The sequence below is a fragment of the Sorex fumeus genome, unplaced genomic scaffold (assembly GCF_029834395.1).
Source record: "Sorex fumeus unplaced genomic scaffold, SorFum_2.1 ptg000035l, whole genome shotgun sequence".
NCBI lineage: Eukaryota > Metazoa > Chordata > Mammalia > Eulipotyphla > Soricidae > Sorex > Sorex fumeus.
This window is the reverse complement of record NW_026606092.1, coordinates 12,713,389-12,734,343: the sequence shown is the minus strand read 5'-3', so window position 1 is coordinate 12,734,343 and position 20,955 is coordinate 12,713,389. Positions and strand designations below refer to the sequence as shown.

Below are 20,955 nucleotides of genomic sequence, written 5' to 3'. Positions count from 1 at the left end.
CTCTAGAAAAAATGCTGAAGATTTACTAGGTGAAGAGGAGTGTTGAATAGAAACAAGGCAGTTCAATCCCTAATCTCTTCCTATTTCTCTTCAAGGAAAATGCTATAATTTTAGTAAGCAAATATATTATCAGTTTATGGGGTTATTTTTATTGCCAACTTTTACATTCATCTGTTTGCATTTTCCAATAAATAACTTCCAATATCAAAATTGAGTTTGTCCAGGTAGGACAAAAATCCTTAGCATGGCTCTAGTGAATTTGGTGAAGAGCTAGAACGTTCAGATATTCAATGACAAATGACTGGAACAATGGAAAGATATTCAATTGTGCTGGCAGGAATCACCTATCCGGTGTTTGTACTAGGTGGGCTAAAGGAATTCCCACTGGGAGGGGATTGATTAGCTTTGCATTCTGGAGGCTCTGTGCCCATCCTGCCTAACCTCACATTCCTGGTTACATGTAGTTGTGCTCAGATTGTTTAAAGGGAAGCAACACCCCATTTTTCATTTAGCATAACCGGCAATGTTTGGACTTCTCTTTCCTCTTCTTTCTCAATGCTAAAGAAAATTTAAGTTTATTTTTTGCCAACTTCAAACAAGCTAACGGTAGTGACTAAACAAAAATAAACACTTTGAATACAACAGCTGTGCCAAGAAATAAATAAAAATATTAAAATCTGAGGAGACAGGATAAATTCTACATTAATCTGAAATTTTTCTTTTTGGCATGATCAATATATTTGGTAACTTTGAAAAGCCAGTCTGGCAACAGTAACATATACTAAAATGATTATACATTCCAACTGTAAGTGTAAATTTAACTTCCAGCAAATAAATACTATAGCTGGTTTTGGCTCTTATTAGTATTTTGACTTTTCTTATTAGTTTTTTTTTTCAGATTTTTAAAATTGATTGCAACATGCTCAAGTAGACTTTCTAGTCAATTCACCCAAATTCCAACAGGAATTGGTTTATAAATTGGTTCCAACTGGAACTGGTCATTTGGAATTTCCAGCGTGGGAAATTATTTTATATGTGCCTTGATAAGTACCCTAAATTACAAATTGAGGTGTAATCTAAATCTAATGAAGAAAACAAAAGGTACTGTTATGTAAATGTTGCACTTAAAAATACCTATATGATTGGGCAACTATTATCCATCTAGTCTGAAGGGCATAATGAATCCTTAATTTTTTTGCCCCTTACTTAGCATCAAAGCAGCCCATAGCACAGTAATTGCTGTGCTATGCTTGCCAAATTAAGATGATTGGTTTATCCTAGCAGTGCTATGGCAATTGTCAACAGATGAATTTTTGCTGTTTCTGCAGACTCAAAGCCTATGTCGGGAGTCATGACTATAGCCGCCAGGCGATCCTCGGTTCCTATGGGGTTTGTAAGAGTCCTGGTACGAATCAGGGTAATCTTCTTCCACAAGAGGATAATGATCTCGGCTATGCTGGGAACTGGAAGACAAGCGATTCCTACTCTTCCGAGCCCTTTCGTTGTGATAATTTTCATCAGAGGTCATTAGACTTCGTCTTTCAATTGGAGAGTTCTCTGTGGAGTGGTTGCTGTGCCTCATTCGCTGACTCTAAAAAAACAGAGAGTTTACTGATTAACAGCACCTTCAGAAATATATGCATAAGTCATAACTGCAAAATAAGATGTCCAAAATCTGACTGAATAAAGCATTTTGATGCACAAACATTTTGTTCAGAATATTTTTCTTATTTATTGGGACACAACCTGCAGAGATGAGAAGGGCTGATGGTTTATGAATTTAATTACATAATGCTGCAGGATGACACTGCCGATTCAAATAAAGAATTGAATGCTAACTACTGAATGAAACAGTATATTTAGAAAGGCCTAATAATTCTAATTTTATTACCAAAAATGAGGACTATCTTACTACTGGGAAATTACAAAAACGAGGATTATTTTACTATTGGGAAATAAGTTAAATTTCAGAATAGTATCTGTTACTTTAGTCCTTGGCTTTACTGATAAAATCTTTCTCCGTCTAAAATCACATACTTCACCATTATCTTAGCTGAATGTTTCTTACAGCTTTTAAAATACTTCGATGCAACTATGATCTGTGCTACCCATAAAAAATTTGTTTCTTAATTCTACATAAATCTAAATCTCTTTGCAATATTCTTTCCAAATAAATATAGAATAATTGTAGAGCCAGTGAATTGATGCATACATTTATAAATCTTAACAAAAACATTCTATAAAATAATCTTCAGATATAAGTTAAATTTCTCAACACCTTAATTAAAATGAACGTCTTAAGACTGTTTAATGAATCAGAAAATATTATTCAACACTTCCTTCAACTTATGTGGAAATTCATACCCTAGCTGTCCCACTCTACTTAGATTGGTCACCTCAGTTAAGAAACTCAGCTTGATGAAAGCAAGGACCTAGATATATTAACTTACCTTCACATGGAAGGAAACTCATTCAACCAACACAGCCTATCACTTTAACCCCAGACAGGATTCTGACCATTAAATGCCTGTGGTTACTGATAAAACAGGTGACAGGACAAAGGGCACACGTTAACTCACTCTTGAAAATGAAAGAACCACTCTGGGTAAACATCTTAAGATATGGTGAGTCAATAGGAACGTATTCATAAACAAAGTGCAACATATCATCTCTGTATACATTAGAGAAGCATATTGCTTCATGCATCCATTTCCTATCCTACAGTGCACAATTCAGAGTCAATCCAAAATAGTTGAGAAAATGCCTGCATCAGCACACAGCAGTGAAAAATAGCAGCAACAACAAAACTACCAGGAAATAGTCAGGTACATATTTAGATACTATGAGTACAACAGCAAGTTTCACTTGATCATCTCTAAGCTCAACAGCAATTTATAAATACGGCTCTTTGTCTGCTTCCAAAGATGCAAATTTCGTAGGAGAGAAATACAAATTCTCGTAGCGGAGAAATTTAACAGCATTTTCAAGAATACCACTTAGTTCCAAGTTACCTCTCCCTCTACAATTAAGGACTGTTATAACCCATTAAAGCAGAATTAGTCATGGAGGCAAGAGGGCTCAGCTGACTACACAGTCCTCAGTCAGTTGAGGGTTTGGTCCCAATCGAATAGCTGCTTGATAAATGATAAATAGTAATTGACGCAGAAAGACATTTCACTTTGTAATCATAATTCTTGGGGCATCCACCTCTATCTCTGAGGGCAACATCAAAATCATCAATGAGAGAGCTTTAAGCTCTCCCTGAAAGATAACTGCCATAACTCCTCCAACCACCAGGAAAATCCAGGGGGTCTGTGTGCTTCCAAATAGGATAATTCTATCTAACAGGATAATTCTATGCATGTGTCTGGTTCATAGAGGGTAAACTAAAAGGCCCAGCAGCTGATAGAACAAGGTCAAATCAAAAGATCCAACAGTCCCAAGCTGTGATCGGGGGTACCCGCCATTACCACCAGTATACAATCCTTACCAAGTGATACAGAGAGTGATAAACCCACACACTGCATCAGTTATAACATTCCTGGCAGTGTTTAGACACAAGAAGAACTCATTTATCAGGGAAAAATCTTTATAAATGAACAGAGAGCAGTTCTCAGGAAAAGACCTCTCCCTGAATAGCCTGGTCTAGGATAGATCATGATCAGGCAAGCACTGTAGATTATTTAAAGTAAATAAACAAATAAATAAAATGAATATATATATATATACCCCATCTATTCATGTGTGTACAGTACTTATTAGGGGTCACACTTCCTGACCATGGTCCTTGGTCACACAAGTATTGACCATATATAAATATATAATATTACATAAAATTTATGATATATTGTACAAGGTCACCAGGATTAAAATATATGTCTTATGAGATATACATATTTTTATATATTATATAACATAGGGCTGGAGCGATAGCACAGCGGGTAAGGCGTTCGCCTTACAAGCGGCCAACATGGCCGACCAGAGTTCGATTCCTCCGCCCCTCTCGGAGAGCCCGGCAAGCTACCGAGAGTATTCGATATGCCAAACACAGTAACAACAAAGTCTCCAATGGAGACGTTACTGGGCCCGCTAAAGCAAATCGACGATCAACGGCAGGGCCTTTACTTTTTACTTTACCTTATATAACATAGTCTATATATTATATGTTCACATCAGGAATGATATGTGTATGTTTATATATGTGTATGTGTATATACATATACACACATATATCATTTCTGGTGCATATCATTCCTGATGGCCCTTTGCAAGGCAAGTGCCCTACCTGCTGTACTGTTTGGCCCACCACTACTTCTTTATTCAGGCACTTGGGTCGGTCATAAATTTGAGCTATTGTAAATAGTCACAGGTTATTTTCAGTGGTGGCGCTCACCAGGGCACACACCATTTTGTCCTGGTGCTTACATACCCCTGGGGGCTGTGAGGCTGAAAACTGCTCATAGCACTGCAGAATCACAGAAAGCAGAGCTTCCGGGATCATGCACACAAAGTGGTACTGGGGACTGAACTTGCGACCTTACCTTGCAAAATCTGCATTCTTAACCATCTAGTTACTCCCTTGTTCTTTGACATTTTTTAATGTGAATTTGTAGAAGCACCAGTGAAAAGTGACAATACCTGTAATCCAGAAATTGCTGTGGGATATGGAGAGAGTGCTGTTGAACCCAAATTCCTTCCGAGCAGTGGGGTCATGGGGGTGCTACTGGTTGTGTGTGTGGCGCGCCAGTATGCCTCCAGATACTCGCCCAGATGTTCACATGCATCTTCAAGTTGATTTTCATCCAATATCACATCGAACATTTCCTGCAGATGACAAGAAATCCCCGTTACTTACACTACTTGTGTAGGAAAGGAAACCTTAAACTCCAATGACTGCAGAGAACAATGTTTCTAACATCAAATGTGAAGGACAGTTTAGGTGGCAGGCAATTCCTAAAATTAAAGTTATTAAAGTGAATAACAGAGTTTGAGTTTGCCACGTGCAACTGTCAATCCTAACAAAAACCTCAATACTCATGAAATATCTGGAGTTTTCATTACTGAGGAAACAGACAAGGTAAAAGTACAGCTGCTCTAAGTAAAATGGTGAAAAGATGTATGCGTTCATCTTCGCTCTGATGTTCCTACAGAGTTGAATTATACTTACTTTAGTAAACAAGAAAAGCAAGTTAATGGCATTGAAAGATGAATTCTAAAGCTGTCTTGGGCAAGAATCCTATCAATCTTATCTTCTAAATAACTCTGTTGAAGGGGAATATCATTTACATAAATAATTTTCATAATGTTTGTGAAAATGATGCCATCTGTCTTTTTCTTGTCATTTGTCTTTGGGCCACACCCAGCAGTCCTCCAGGGCTCATTCCTGACTCTGCATTTAGGAACTAAATTGCAGATGCTGCTTAGGAGACCATGAGGGATGCCAGGAATCCAACCTCAGTCAGCTGCATGCAAGGCAAGCACCCTACCCACTTAACTATGACTCCAGCCCCGGTGTCATCTGTCTTAGTAAAAAAACAAAATGAAGGGAAGTTTAGGATTAATACTAGAAAACCACAATACACTAACTTTTGCTCCCAGAAGATTGTGAAGAAAAGGATGAAGAGAACAATGGTCAGGAGTATTTACTTAAAGGAGTGTGGCAGGCATCCCCTAAAAAAATTCAAAGTATGAAAAGTTAACCAAATGGGGGAGGAGACAGAGAGAGAGAGAGAGAGAGAGAGAGAGAGAGAGAGAGAGAGAGAGAGAGAGAGAGGGAGAGGGAAAGAGAAACAGAAGGAAAGAGCCTGCTGGGAGGTTGGTGGGAGGAGGTAAACTGGGTACAGTGGTGGTGGGAAATGTACACAAGTGGAGGAATGGGTGTTGGAGCATTGTATGACTGAAACCCAACCATGGACAGCTCTGTAACTGAGTATCTCATGGTGATTCAAAATGGATGAACAAATAAAGAAATAAACCAACATATAAAATATAAGCATGCAAAGTTGTTTTTCTGTGAGTAAGGACTTGGTCCAATGTCCTATAGTCAAGAGGAGTTCTTCTACCACAAAGGGAGCAGAAGACTGTGACCCCTCTATGGTTACAGTGTGGGTGGGAAGCAAGAGAGACTCTACAGAGGGCACAGATGCCTTGGAGAGGAGGGAAGCAAACTGTGGCACCTTGCCATAGAGAACCCCAATCCCACAGGTCAGTAAAAGTACACCCCTAACTTTCCATAGCTGGCTCTGCTCCTTACTTGAACCAACTTTACCCCACCCACCAATGTCTGAGAGTTCTCCTAACCAAGATAAGGACCTCCCAGGAATCAATCAAGTAGAGCATTACTATCACCAGCATAAATACTGCAGCTGGACTACGGGTAAATGGCAACTGGGTGACTGGGAGCTGGGGATGGACCCATTGATTCACTGTCATCAGTGGTAGGGGGCTCCCAGATAGTCACCAGGGACACCATCTCTCCCTCATCCAGTATTTATCATCATGATGACTGCATGACCTAAGACTTTAACGAACATGTTAGCCCTAACTTGCAAAGCAGTTTGAATGCCCTGAGAGTGAGGAGCAATATTTAGTAGCAAACAGGTGACTTCAGTCTAAAATGCTGTTTAAGAAGATTCCAGAAGTTCCACTCATGTAGAAACCTTCCCTCCAAGAGAACATTTAGCAGTCGATCTCCTATGGATTCTTCTTTCCTCATCTCTTTCATAAAATATTCACCCAGCACCTATTTGTGCTAGGCACTGTGGGCATGCAGCGTCAAGAAAACAAACATCATCTCTCTGCTCAAGGAGGAGATTGTCTGGTGGGAGAGATAAGCATTAGAATTCATAATAATATGTCACCCTGGGAATTTAATCCAGAGCCAGAAAAGAGACTAAGTCAGCAAATGCTTGGAACTGCAGCTTAAAGTTCTGAATTTAGAAGGAGACCCGGAGAGACATGTACAATTTGAACCTATAAGGCATGGGCTGGGAGGAAAAAATTAGAAGCCAAAGAATTCTATCCAGAAGGACAAAAACAAAACAGATAAAGAGAAGCAAAGACTCAATGAAAGAAGAGAACATGTGACCCAGAAGAAACTGGGAAAGCATTGCATTCCTACAGCATCGGCCAACAATAAATCTCCAAGTCTACTAAACTCAAGGGAGCTACTGTTTCTACTGTTTCTTAGAATCAAAAGCCACCTTTCCCCATTCATGTAAACTTTCAACACTTAAAAATACAGAATGGGAGAAGTTCTCACCAGGCTCTCATACAAACAGTGCCCTCTCTGCTAGCAGGCCAGGGCAAACTTGACTGGAACAAGAACAGCCCTCATGGCCAAAGATAATGTTCACAGACTCAGATGTCACTGAAAAAGAAAGAGAAACCAGATGGCACCAGTCATTTCTGGCTAAAGCTCTTCAAAAATTCTAGACTGCAGTGATTTGGAGTCTGTTTATAAAATTTTACTTATGTGAATGTATAATTGGATGACATAGGTCTCATTCTATAATGTGGGCTCTCATCAACATGCAGTTTCTTGCTTTCCCAAATCCCAAGTTAAAGAGCACAAGAACTTCCAGTGACACCCAGATGGAAGGTAATAACAGCACCCTGACAATAACAGCAGAGGTGGAGGGGTAGTACAGGAATCAAGGTGCTTGCCTTGCATGTGACTGACTCTGGTTTAATATGCATCACTGCATATGTCCCCTGCACACAGAGACAGGAGCAGATCTTGAATATTTCTGGATTTGGAACCCAAACCCAAAACCAAACCAAACAAAAAACCCCAAGCACTCCCCCCAAAAATCGGCAAAACCCAGAGAACGCAAAAACAGGTAAGCAGTTCATTCAAGAGGTACTTGAATAAGGCTTATTTGATGATTTTGTTTGTTTTCTTTTGGGGCCACACCAAGAGGTGCTCAGGACTCACTCCTGGCAGTATGTAGGGACTTTATAAGGTGCTGAAGGTTGAACCTGGGTATAGGCTGTGTAGAAGGCAAGTGGTTGAATAAGCCTTTTATCTACTTGGCTGTTCCATGTGTTACATTGTCACTGCTGTGGGCAAAATTAAACAGGCTACTTAATCATAATCAGTTTTAATAAAGTGCTTCTATTTGTCAATATACAATATATTTGTATATATCAGCACATGCCTGTCCACTTGAGGCTCAGTCATTTCTGGGAAACTGCTTCTGCACTGTTAAAAAGACAGCTATATGATGAAAGATGATTTGAAAAAGCTGCTTTTAGGCTTTCAAAAGTACACAGAGAGGCAAAATTCAGTTTCTAACTGAAACTGACATATGTGACTTATTTTCAACCATGAAGAATTTCACAGTCTACCTGTGACAATTTTTCTTTTCAACTGTTTAGGAAATAACACAGCTGATTAGACCAGAATGTTAGAAAGTGAGTATAGAGGGGGTAAATCTATTTACTTATACACAATCTTCAGAGAGAAGAGCCCCAGTGAATTATGCAAACTAGCTTTGTCAATTGTTTATACATTAAAAGGATCAAGTCTAGTTAACTCCACACTGTGCAATACTCTTGTGTGGGGTACAGCTGCGAAAACAAACAAACAAACAAACAACCTATCTAACCAATAGGAAAGGGTATGGATAATGGACAATCACATGCAATGGACTGTTATCTTCTAATAATATTCGGTTCTTGGTGACTTGCTAGAGTTAGGGTAATGCTGAGCTATTTTAAAGCACTGGCACAACAAAGACCCTGACATTCTACAATGGAATATTTTTATCAGCCAAGGCAGGCAGCAATAATGTGTCTACTGAGAGCAATAATAGTGAACAATGAAATAAATAATTAGAAAACCAAGAATAGTGGGACAAGCTCTTTGAGGAATATAAAAAACTGGACAACTTCAAATGACAAGAGTGGAGAAGCTGGAGAAAGAGAGCTCAAAGGATTTGATGATGTTTTGAAAGCAGAAGACCAGGATTTGATCCTTGGAACCACATGGTCCCCTGAGCTCCACAAGAAGTAATCCTAGAGAATTGTCAATTGGGGTCCTAAAGTCAATAATAGTAAACAAATAAGAGTGAAAACATGCATAGTGCTCATTCAGTCATTCAGAAAACTAAAATAAAAGGGAAGTTTTAAAAAAGGCAAGAAAGGTTATAGCTTAATAAAATGGAAATAAAGACCTATAAGACCATTCTATGACATATTGGCTATTTATTGGTCACACCCACTGATGCTCAGGGGCTACTGCCAACTCTGTGTTCAGGGGTTACTCCTGATGGTGCCAAGCCATCTCTCTAGGCCTACAAAATATTTCTTTGTGTGTGTGTGTGTGTGTGTGTTTGGGGGATGGAATTTGGGCCACATTCAGCAGTGCTCAGGGTCTACTCCTGGACCTGTGCTCAGGGGTCACTTCTGGTGGTGCTGAGCTATATTTATATCTCTATGGTATCTTTTTTTTTCTATGCCAGGGGAGGGATTGTTTGAGCCAAATTCAGCAGTGCTCAGGTACTGCTCTGGCTTTGTTCTTAGGGGATCATATGACGTTCTGGAGATCAAACTGGGGTTGGCTGTACACAAGGCAACAACTTCATCTCTGTACTATTTTTCCAATCCAAGAGTATCCAATTCAGTAATATGCCTGGCTCTTCATTCATCTGAATTAGGACAATGAATCATGCTGGTCTTCCTGGCAATGAATATTACTGAGTGATTGGAATGATCTATAATAAAATATGAAAAATATTGGGAGAATTTTAATGATCAGTCACCCTAAATTTTATTTATTTATTTATTTTTATTGAATTACTGTGAGATACAATTACAAAGCTTTCATGTTTGAGTTTCAGTCATACAATGATCGAACACCCATCCCTCCACCAGTGCACATTTTCTACTACCAGTGTCCCCAGTATTCCTCACCCCCAACCCCAAACCTCCCCCTGCCTCTATGGAAGACAATTTCCCCTACACTCTCACTCTATTTGGGGGCATTATGGTGTGCAATTTAGATTCTGAGAGGCTATTACGTTTAGTCATCCTAAATTTTCGAGAAGAAAGTGCACTTTAGGTCCTACCTTGAGGATTTCTGCAGAAATTATGTTTCTTTCATATTTTTTTGTGAAGAAAGATGCAAAGAGGTAGTAGACAAGTCTGTAAAATTTATGCTGTACATACAAGAGAATCTTATGAAACCCTAAATATACTTTCTAATAAGTAGGAAATTACTACTGAAATTCATAATCAAATATGCAGATCTTAGAAATTGATGCTTTACCATCTGCACTCCTATGTTTATTGCAGTACTACTCACCATAGCCAGAATCTGGAAACAACCTGAGTGCCCAAGAACAAATGAATGAATAAAGAAACTATGGCACATCTACACAAAGGAATACTATGCAGCTGTGAGAAAAAAAATGAAGTCATGACTATAGACCGAACACGATGGCCACTCAATACCTCTATTGCAAACTACAACACCCTAAAGGAAAGAGTGAACAAAAGGGAATGCCCTGCCACAGAGGCAAGATGGGGTGGGGGGATGGGGAGTGGAGGTGGGAGAACTTCTGGGATCATTGGTGGTGGAGAATGGACATCGGTGGAGGGATGGGTACTCGATCATTGTATAACTGAAACCCAAGCACAAAAGTTTGTAAGTCTACAACTGTACCTCATGGTGTTTCACTAAGGTAAGGTAAAGGTAAAGGCCCTCCCGTTGATCGTCGATTTGCTCGAGCGGGCCCAGTAACGTCTCCATTGGAGACTTTGTTGTTACTGTGTCTGGCATATCGAATACTCTCGGTAGCTTGCCGGGCTCTCCGAGAGGGGCGGAGGAATCGAACTCGGGTCGGCCATGTTGGCCGCTTGTAAGGCGAACGCCCTACCCGCTGTTTAAAAAAAAATGAAGTCATGAAATTGACTATAAATGGATGGACATGGAGAGTAACATACTGAGTGAATTGAGTCGAAAAGGGACAGATATAGAATGACTGCATTTATTTGTGATATATATATATATATAAGAAGAATAATATCCATGGCCAGGGTAAACAGGGGTTAAGAGGACTGGTCAATGGTTAGAACTAACCACAAGTGTGTGTAGGGCTGGGGGTAGGTAAGATAGAGAAGAGACTGCCATGACAATAATAGCTGGGAATGATCATACTGGACAAGATCTGAGGGTTAAAATCAGGTAAGGGATAGTCCTGATAAACTTTCAGTATCAATATTGCAAACCACAATGTCCAAAAGGAGAGAGAGAGAGAGAGAGAGAGAGAGAGAGAGAGAGAGAGAGAGAGAGAGAGAGAGAAGAGAGAGAGAGAAAGAAAGAAAGAAAGAGAATGAGAGAAGAAGAAAAGCGACTGCCAAAGAGGCAGGCAGGGGGTGGCAGGGTAGGGAGTGATGGGAGGGAACAAGAGGACAAGTGTGCTGGGAAATGCACACTTGTGGAGGGATGGGTATTGGAAGACTGTATGGCTGAAATCCAATCATGAACAGCTTTGTAATGGTCTATCACAATGATTCAATAAAAGAGCTAAAAAAAATTGATTTTTTTTTAGTAATCTCTTATACTAGGGCTTAATGCTCCAGGGTGAGATACAACAATCTTCACATATTTTCTTCAAAGGAAATTTTTTCTGGATCATTTTCAGCAGATTATTCATAACAAGCAACACATTATTTGGGGCAGGTTGGGTGGTGGTTGGGAAAATTCAAAATAATGGTGGTGGGAAGGTATAATGATGGTAGGATTGGTGTTGGAATATTGAATGTAATACATTATTGTGAACAACTTTATAAAAATAAAATGAAAAAATAAATAAAATAAATAAATAAAATAAAAAGTTAAAAACAGAACAGAAATTGATGTTTAATTTTACCATTTTTTTTTACATTTAAATTTTACTCAGGTTAATATTGATTCAGAAGAATATCAATATTTTTCTGGACCCCCACGCCAGGCAGTCTTCACCAGGGCAACTAGGAGATGGGTGGGTTGAGTTTCCCTCCCCACCCCAACAAATCCCCAGCAGCCAAAAACCTCCAGAACCCAATAGCTGCCATGCTCACAGCCACCCGCCCCAGGCTCAGACGAGCCTCACCTATGAGTGAATCTGCAGAAAACCCCAGGTATGTGGGACCTGTGACTGAAATCTCCAAATTTGCTTGGGGCAGGAATGGGCCTCCGCAACCCATCTCTCAAGTTTACCAGTAGCTTGGCAGTCACACACACAAACCGCCTCTGGTGCTATATAATCTCATCAACAGCCGTGATCCAGAGACTCAGAGATCACGCTCTGGAAGAGAGTGACACAGGTCTCACCCATGAGTGAATCCTGGAGCACACAGCCTCCACCTCTCATACTTTAGACCACTGAAATACCAAGAGTAGCACACAACATGTGACGGGTTTAACAAACATGCCAGTAATCTCTTATACAAGGGCTTAATGGCTCTGGGATGAAATACAACAATCTTCACAAACTTTCCCCTAAGGAAACTTCATTGGACCAATTCTACTGGATTATTCAAAACAAGCAATACAAAATTATTGTTTTGTTCTGTTTTGGGGGGCACGGTTTGGGATTTGGAGTGGAAACATTCGAAACATGGTCGGGGGAAGGTGCAATGATGGTGGGATTGGTGTTTGAAGATTAAATGTAATGAATTATTGGGAACAATTTCATAAAAATTAAGTTAAATTAAAGGAATACCAATATCCCCACAGCATGCCCGCCACTGAGTTGTTTATATCCTCTACCACAGTCCTCTGGTCTTTTCAGACCAGTTCCTTGCCCCTTGGTAACATCAATTCTCTGATCAGTCTAAAGAAATTGACACAGTCAATTTTTGATATTTTTTCTTTACATACCAAAAGGAGGAAATCATCCAGCACTCATCTTTCTTCTTTTTATTTATTTCTCTTTGCATAGTACCCTCAGTTCCATCCATGCTGTATGAAATGCATGACTTCATCTTTCCAATAGTATTCCACTGTCTATATACACCCATTTAAACATATTTTTGTAATTTTATTTTTTTGCTCATGTGCTGGAGCAATAGCACAGTGGGTAGGGCATTTGCCTTGCATGTAGCCAACCCAGGTTCGTTTCTGCCGACCCTCTCAGAGAGCCCGGCAAGCTACCAAGAGTATCCCGCCGGCATGGCAGAGCCTGGCAAGCTCCCCGTGGAGTATTTGATATGACAAAAACAGTAACAAGTCTCACAACGGAGAGGTTACTGGTGCCTGCTTGATCAAATTGATGAACAATGGGAGGACAGTGCTACAGTGTTCATGGGGAAAGGGGATGATTTGGGTCACACCTGGCAGTATTCAGGCACTACTCATAGCTCTCTACTCAGGGGTCACCCTTGGTAGTGCTTAAGGGACCATTTCTGGTTGCTGGGAACTGAACTAGGGTCAGTCAACATGCAAGACAAGCACATTAACTATTACTTTCAGGCCTATCAACACATCTGTCACTGAGAATCTGAATCATTGCTGATAGCGGCTATTGTAAATGATGCTGTGATAAACAGAGGTGGGCATATTTCCTTCGGACTTCATGATCTTGGAATAGATACCTTGGAGAGGAATTACAAACAGTCCTGTTTTTAATTTTTGAAGAACATTTTATACTGTTTTCCACAGAGGCTGGGACTAGTTTACATTCCTTCAGAGAATGAGGGCTTCTTTTTTTCCCCATTTTCTCACCAGTACTTGTTTCTGGTTTTTCTGACACAGGTTATTCTCATTGGTGTGAGGTGATATATCATGGCATTTTATTTGCATTCCCCTCATTAATCAGCGATAATGAGTATTTTTAGCCATATGGATGTTTTCTTTGTAAAAGTATTTATTCAATGTTTCCCCAATTTTTAGAGTTAACTTTTTTTGTTGTCGTTATCGAGTTTCATGAGATCTTTATAATGGATATTAGTTGTTTGTCAGATATGTGGTAGTCAATTTTTTTTTTCATTGAGAAAGCTTTCTTTTTGTTTTAGTAATAGTTTGTAAAAAACTTTATAGGTGAAGTAATTTGATGTAATTTCCTTTTGTTTTTGTACTCTTTCTTTCTCTTTTTTTTTAAAGTTTGGGCCACACACTGTGGTGCTCAGGGCTTACTCCTGGTGGGTCTAAGAAGATCATATGTGGTGCCAGGGATAGAACTGAAACCAACTGCATGCAAGGAAAGTTCCTTACCTGTTGTACTCTCTCTCTGGCCCTGGATTCCATTCTCACTTCCAACCCCAGCCCCAGTATTGGGGCCTCTCAAAAAAGCAAGCCTCATTGCCACACAGTTTAGCTTTATCCCTTGACCTCTGTCTATTGATTTTACAGCCTCCATTATGTTATACTGCTTTATTGTTTCCAATATTGCTTAGGGTTTTTTAAAATTTTTTTAAATTTTTATTTATTTATTTATTTATTGCTTTTTGGGTCACTCCCAGCGATGCACAGGGGTTATTCCTGGCTCTGCACTCAGGAGTTACTCCTGGCGGTGCTCAGGGGACCATATGGGATGCTGGGAATCAAACCCGGGTCGGCTGCGTGCAAGGCAAACGCCCTACCCACTGTGCTACCTCTCCAGCCCCTAGGGTTTTTTTTTTTAATGTATATTACCATGTCATCTGGAAAGTGATAGTTTAACTTCCTTTTAAAAAATTTTTATTTATTGTTTTAGTTTAATTTCTCCTCCACTTTGGATTCCTTCTATTTATTTTTCATATCTCATAGCTATGGGTAGGACTTTTATATTATGTTGATTAATAGTGGTAAAAATGAATGTCCCTATCTTGTGCCTAATCTTAGAACAAAATTTTTCAGTTTTGCACCATTATATGATAGTAACTCTGAGATTGTTGGATGTAGTCTTTACTATGTTGAGATATATTTCTTCTATCTCTATTTTGCTGAGAATTTTTAAAGTTATGAATGGGTGTTAAATTTTGTGAAAAACTTTACACTTGTTGATCTAGAGAATTATATCATTATGTATGATTATTCTATTGTAATATTTACTTTTTCAAAGAAACAACTTTTAGTTTTACAGAATTGAAAAAAATTGTCTTTGAAACGTTCTACCTTATTAATTTCTGCTCTCAGTTTTTGCTGTTGTTTGTTTTGGAACCACATCGGCTGTGCTTAGGGCTAACTCCTGGCTCTGTGTTCCAGATGATCATTCCTGGTGGTGCTTGGGGGACCGAACATAGTGCTGGGGATTCCAAATGGGGTCAGTCATGTCTGCAGGGAAAGCACCTTAACCCCTAAACTGTCTCTCTGGCCTTCTGTTTTCAGTTTTATTATTTCTTTCTACTGACTTCGGGTTTTATTTGTTTTTCAAGGAACTTCTTTTAGTTCCTTAAGATGTGAGTTAGATTGATCATCTAAGCCTTTTATTTATATATTTATTTTTTGTTTCCTGATGTAAACTTGTATTGTTAAGAATTTCTCTCTTAGTACTGCTTTTCCTGTCTTCCAAATGTTCTCAGAGCACATCACATGAGTTCATTTGCACTTGTTTCCAGAAATTCTTTTCTTTCTTCCTTAATTTTGTCATTCATCCAATCATTAATAGCAGGTAGCTTGATCTTCAAATGTTTGAGTACTATCAGCTTTTTAAAAATAATTTATTTCTATCATTGTAGCTTTGTGATCTGAAGAGATACATGCTCTGAATTTAATATTCATGATTTTATTGACACTTATTTTGTGCCTGAGAATGTGATCTGTACCTGGTAATTTTCTGTGTGTACTAGAAAATTCACCTTTTTTTGGGCAGCGAAGTCTTGTAAATGACTATTAACTTCTTACTTGGTACTGCTGTTTCCTTGTTGCTATTCTGTTTTATTTGTCTAATGGTAAGAATGGGGTGTGAAAGTCTCTTACTACTTTTGTGATCCACTTGATATCTCACTTCTGTTAATATTTCACTTTAGTGTCATTTGGTTCATATTATGTTCATGAGTCTATTAATATACCAATTTATAATTCATTGTTTGATGTCCTATTCCTTTTTCTGTTGTTTGTTTTATGTTTTTGTGCGACACCCAGTGACACTCAGGGGTTACTCCTGGTGCTGCACTCAGAAATCACTCCAGGAGTGCTTGGGAGACCATAGGGGATGTGGTAATGAAGCGTGGGTTGGCTGTGTGTAAGTCAAGCACCCTACCCACTGCACTATCTCTCAAGCCCCCATATATTGGTATTTTATTTGCATAAAATAATTAGTACCATTTCCTATATGAATTTTGTTGGTTTGTTTTGGGACCACGCCCAACAATGCTCGAGGGTTACTCATGGCTCTTTGCTCAAGAATTACTCCTTGTCTTGCTCAGGGAACCCTTTGGGATGCCAGAGATCCAATCTGAGTTGGTTTCATGCAAAAAAAATGCCCTATTCACTGTACTATTGCTCTGGATCTGGATTCTGGATATTTTCCCCCAGGGTGTGTGTATGAATCATACCTGGCAGTGCTCATGGGATATTCCTAGCTATGTTCAGGGGACCATATGCTGGAGATGAAACAGGGTCAGTCATATGCAAGGCAACTGCCTTCCCCTATGATCCCCATCTTTTTTTTTTTTTTTGAGGGAGGTCTGTCTTATTTCCTACCCTGTTCTTTGATATCTGCCTCTGATATGGTGATCGGGTTTCATATGCCTCTTCTTTGTTTTTTCTATGTATTTTCTATATAAAGTTTACACTCAAAATTTTAAGCTTATATCACATTTTAAATAGAGACAAGTTAGTCTTGAGTTCATTTTCGTAGATCTAAATCTGACTTGTCTTCTTACCCAAATTTTATGTTTTGAGTAGCTTGCTACTCCTTACTACAACTTCTTTCCCTTTTATAGAAACCCTATTAGTGGTTCTGACAGAGCTATTAGTGGCCATAAATTTCTTCAAATTATGTGTGTGTGTGTGTGTGTGTGTGTGTGTGTGTGTGTGTGTGTAGAGCAAGATCGTTTTTACCGAAACTTGTTTAGAAAGATGTAAGGAAAGAGAAAAGAAGAAGTGTGTGTCCAAGAGAGAATACAGGCTTCTTCAGGGGGGAAATAAACCAGCAAAGAAACTTAGAGACAAGCAATCAAGATACATGTTCAAGGGAGAACGAGAGCTCAAAGAGCAAACTTAGGGATGCTGTAAATCTGAAAAGCTTTTTTACCTTAATAGAGTATTCTTGGATAGAGACTTTGTCGTTCAGAACTTGGTATAGAGCATGCCATACCCTTCAGCTCTGTTGGGTTTTATTAGAGAAATCCGCTCTGAGTCTGATGTGTGATTCCTTGCTTTTCTCTTGATACTTTTAGAATTTTCTATCTCTTTCTTTGACATTTGTCATTTTTATTTTATCTTGATGTGTATGTGTGTGTGTATGTGTGTGTTTGAGTTTCTTTTGATCAACTATCTCAGATCTCTCTAGAAAGGAATTAGATGATGGCATTCTTAATGTTGCTTCTACTGCTAGCACTCCCATCTTTAAGTGGAAATAAAAATTGCATTATTTTATTTGGGACTTTTAAACTTTCTAGATCTGGGTACCTCCTGTCTCATCTCCTGGTCTCTTGGTCTCCTTCAATTTAGGGAAGTTCTTGGCTTTCAATTTACTGTCCGGCCCCTTTCTCTCTTTCTGGGACATATATACAATGAATATTGTTTCTCTTGATGCTGTCTCCAAGTCTCTTATGCTATCTTCACTTAAAAAAATATGGGCTGGTGTGATAGCATAGGGGATAGGGCATTTGCCTTGCACGTGGCCAAACTGGGTTCAATCCCTGGCATCCCATATGGTCCCCCTGAGCACCACCAGGAGTAATCACCAGGAGTAATTCCTGAATGCAAAGTCAGGAGTAACCCCTGAGCATTGCTGGGTGTAATATCTATATCTATATCTCTCTCTATATATATCAGGTGGATGGAGAGATAGTATAGTGGAAAGGGTGCTTACCTTGCACATAGCGTACTCAGGTTCCATTCATAACATCCATATAGTCCCCCAAGCCTGAAAAGAGGGTCCCCTGAACGCAGAGCCAAGAATAAGCCCTGTGCACTGCCAGGTGTAGCCCCAAAACAAAAACATACACATGAATATATATGAATATATGTGTGGTCTCTTCTCCCTTATCCTCAAATTCACTGATTTGGCTTGGGTTTCTGTCATTCTTTTGTCGAGTCTCTATTTAATATTTTTAAAATTTCAGCACTTTATTCTGTTTAAATTTTTCTTTCTCATCTTTTCATTGATTTTCTTATTTCAATGAGCATCATTAGAATTGCCATTTTTTTTCTTTTTAGGTCACACCCGGCGATGCACAGGGGTTACTCCTGGCTCTGCACTCAGGAATCATCCCTGGCGGAGCTAAGGGGACCATATAGGATGCTGGGAATCAAACCCGGGTTGGCTGCATGCAAGGCAAACGCCTTACCCGCCGTGCTATTGCTCCAGCCCAGAATTGCCATTTTGAAGTGTACATCATGGAATTAGACCATTCTGAGGTGCTTGGAGTTGATTTATTTTGTCTTCATTAAGTTGTGCTCCTGAATTCCTGCATTTTGTCATTATGCCTAGTGTTATGTGAGGATTCTGGGTGAGGGTTCATGTTTGAGCAAGTCTGGGTGGGTGATTAGTGGTTCATCGAGCAGACCTACATGGTTACTGGGAGATTGGTGTTTTTCAGTACCTGGAAACAATTCTAGAGCGAAGGTCAAGTGGAGCTGGGTATCAACCTGCGGAACAAGGTTGTTTGTATTTTACACGGACCAGGGCAATAAGTTTGTCCCAATCTGGACTACAAGCAAATGCACAATGTTTTAGATGCTTAGGAACACTTCTGTGTCAAGTTTGAATAACTGAGGGGCAATATAGGGTCACAGATCACCAGTGCTCAGGGGTACCCCCGTACCAAATTCTAGAGGGTCTGTACAGTGGAGACCAGGAGTTTCAGTGAGTGAGTATTTGCGGGGTACATGCACACCAAGCATAACAGCCCTGACTTTTAAGAGCAAGTGAAAGCAGCTTTCAGCAATCTTGCTGTGACATGAGCCTGTGTGCTGTGTGTGTTGGTGGGTAGGCTGTGGCCTCGGTGATGAGCATGCCTTCTGTGGCTTTTATTTTTGTGGGGGAGGGGGTCACACCCAGCAATGCACAAGGGTTACTCCTGGCTTTGTACTCAGGAATTACTCCTGGCAGTGCTCAGGGAACCATATGGGATGCTGGGGATTGAACCCGGGTCAGCTGCATCCAAGGCCAATGCCCTACCTGCTGTACTATTGCTCCAGCCCCATGAGCATGCCTTCTGGAACTGCAGGCAACGGTAACTAGCTGCTTTGAAAGGTCCTCAGGGTGCTTTCTGGCCTCTGGGCATTGCCTGCTTCAGATGCAGATGCAGAGGGCTGGTCTGCTTGCCAGGTTTGAGCGTGTGTCTCTAAGTCCCAGTTGTCTGTGATGAAGTAGGGGGAGTGGGGCTTTCTTCAGAATGTTACTAGGAAGAGTTCCAATAGCCTCTGCTAGCAAGACTGTGTGAGACCACCAAGATGATGGCGGTCAGTGACTCTTGTCCCCTATTTATTTCCTACAATTTCTTGCCTTCTGGTCCACGTTGTTTAAGTCTCGGTTGCAGGATAGAGAGGCCCTTGTCTTTGCTCCACAAGGCAGCTTTTGCACCTGAGAAGCTCCTCCTGACTGTAGCTTGTGGCTCTGCAGAGGAATTCTTTCTTGAGGAGGGTATCCCTCTCCTATTTTGTCTGGGAGTTCCCTCCCACCCGTAACTTTTGGTTCTGTTTTGGGGCCACATCCGGCAATGCGAAGGGCTTACTCCTGGCTCTGTGCTCAGGGATCAGTCCTCATGGGCTCGGGGAACCATAAGAATTGAACCCAAGTCGGCTGTGTGCAAGGCAAACATCATAGCCACTGTGCTATCACTCTAGCTCTCTCCCCTGTCCCTTATTCACTCAGTCTTTCAGGTAGGATTCTGTGAGTTGTTTGAGTTTTCGTGCAGTGATGGCAGGATGTGCATTCTGTATTTGACCTTCCTGCCCAGATTGTCAATTTTACTTTTTTTTGTTGTTGTTGTTTATTTTGGGGCCACATCTGGCTGTACTCAAGGATTACTCCTGGCTCTGCACTCAGGAATCAATTCCAGAGGGGCTCAGGGGACCATATAAGTTTCTGGTTAGTCAAACCAAGGTTAGTCATGAGCAGATAAGCACTTTAACCCCTGTATTTCTGTATTCCCTCTGGCCCCAATTTTATCTTTTGTAAAGCTGGAGCATCATTGTATATTCGGTAGCCAGATATTACCCGTGTACAAACCCACTGGTGCTTTGCTTTGCATTTAGCTATTGTATACAGATTAAAAAACCCATGGTGGGTGTTTCTCTTATTTCTAAGTGAAAAAAAGAAAGAGTAAGAATGAAATATCTTAATTTCTTTGCTATTAAAATATAGAGATCCTGACTGAAACTACTACCTTAAAATTTTACTTATTTATTAATGGGAGGGGGGCTGTTGGTGAAGGCTGGCAGTGCTCAGGGGCTACTCCTGCCTCTGTACTCTGGGGTCACTCTCTACAATACTCAGAAATGGTGCTGGGCAATGGCCACTCAATACCTCTATGCAAACTATAAGACTCTGAAGGAAAGCGTGAACAAAAGGTAATGCCTGCCACAGAGGCAGGATGGGGTGGGGGGAATAGGGGGTGAGGGTGGGAGGGCTACTAGAATCATTGGTGGTAGAGAATGGGTACTGGTCGAGGGATGGGTACTTGATCATTGTATAACTGAAACCCAAGCATGAAAGTCTGTAAGTCTACAACTGTACCTCATGGTGTTTAATTAAAAAAAAAAAGAAATGGTGCTGGGGATTGAACTGGGTTTGGCCATAGGCAATGCAAACAGTTTAATCCCTGTACTATCACTTCAGCTTGAAATTGATACCATATATTTTTAAGTTTGGC

The 20,955-nt window shown here is 40.1% G+C and overlaps 1 protein-coding gene across 4 annotated transcripts in view; it reads right to left on the bottom strand.

Annotated features, from left to right (window-relative positions):
- Nucleotides 1-232: 232 nt before the first annotated feature.
- Nucleotides 233-20,955, bottom strand: part of CACNB4 (calcium voltage-gated channel auxiliary subunit beta 4) — a 345,805-nt gene continuing 325,082 nt past the window's right edge. For all 4 annotated transcript variants that reach the window (XM_056117655.1, XM_056117656.1, XM_056117659.1 and 1 more), the window contains 2 exons: nucleotides 4,639-4,824; nucleotides 233-1,591 (listed from right to left, as the gene is read on the bottom strand). In XM_056117655.1, coding sequence (XP_055973630.1) covers nucleotides 1,331-1,591; nucleotides 4,639-4,824 — 447 coding nt within the window. In that variant the 3' untranslated portion in view covers nucleotides 233-1,330. The remainder of the gene's footprint in view (nucleotides 1,592-4,638; nucleotides 4,825-20,955) is intronic.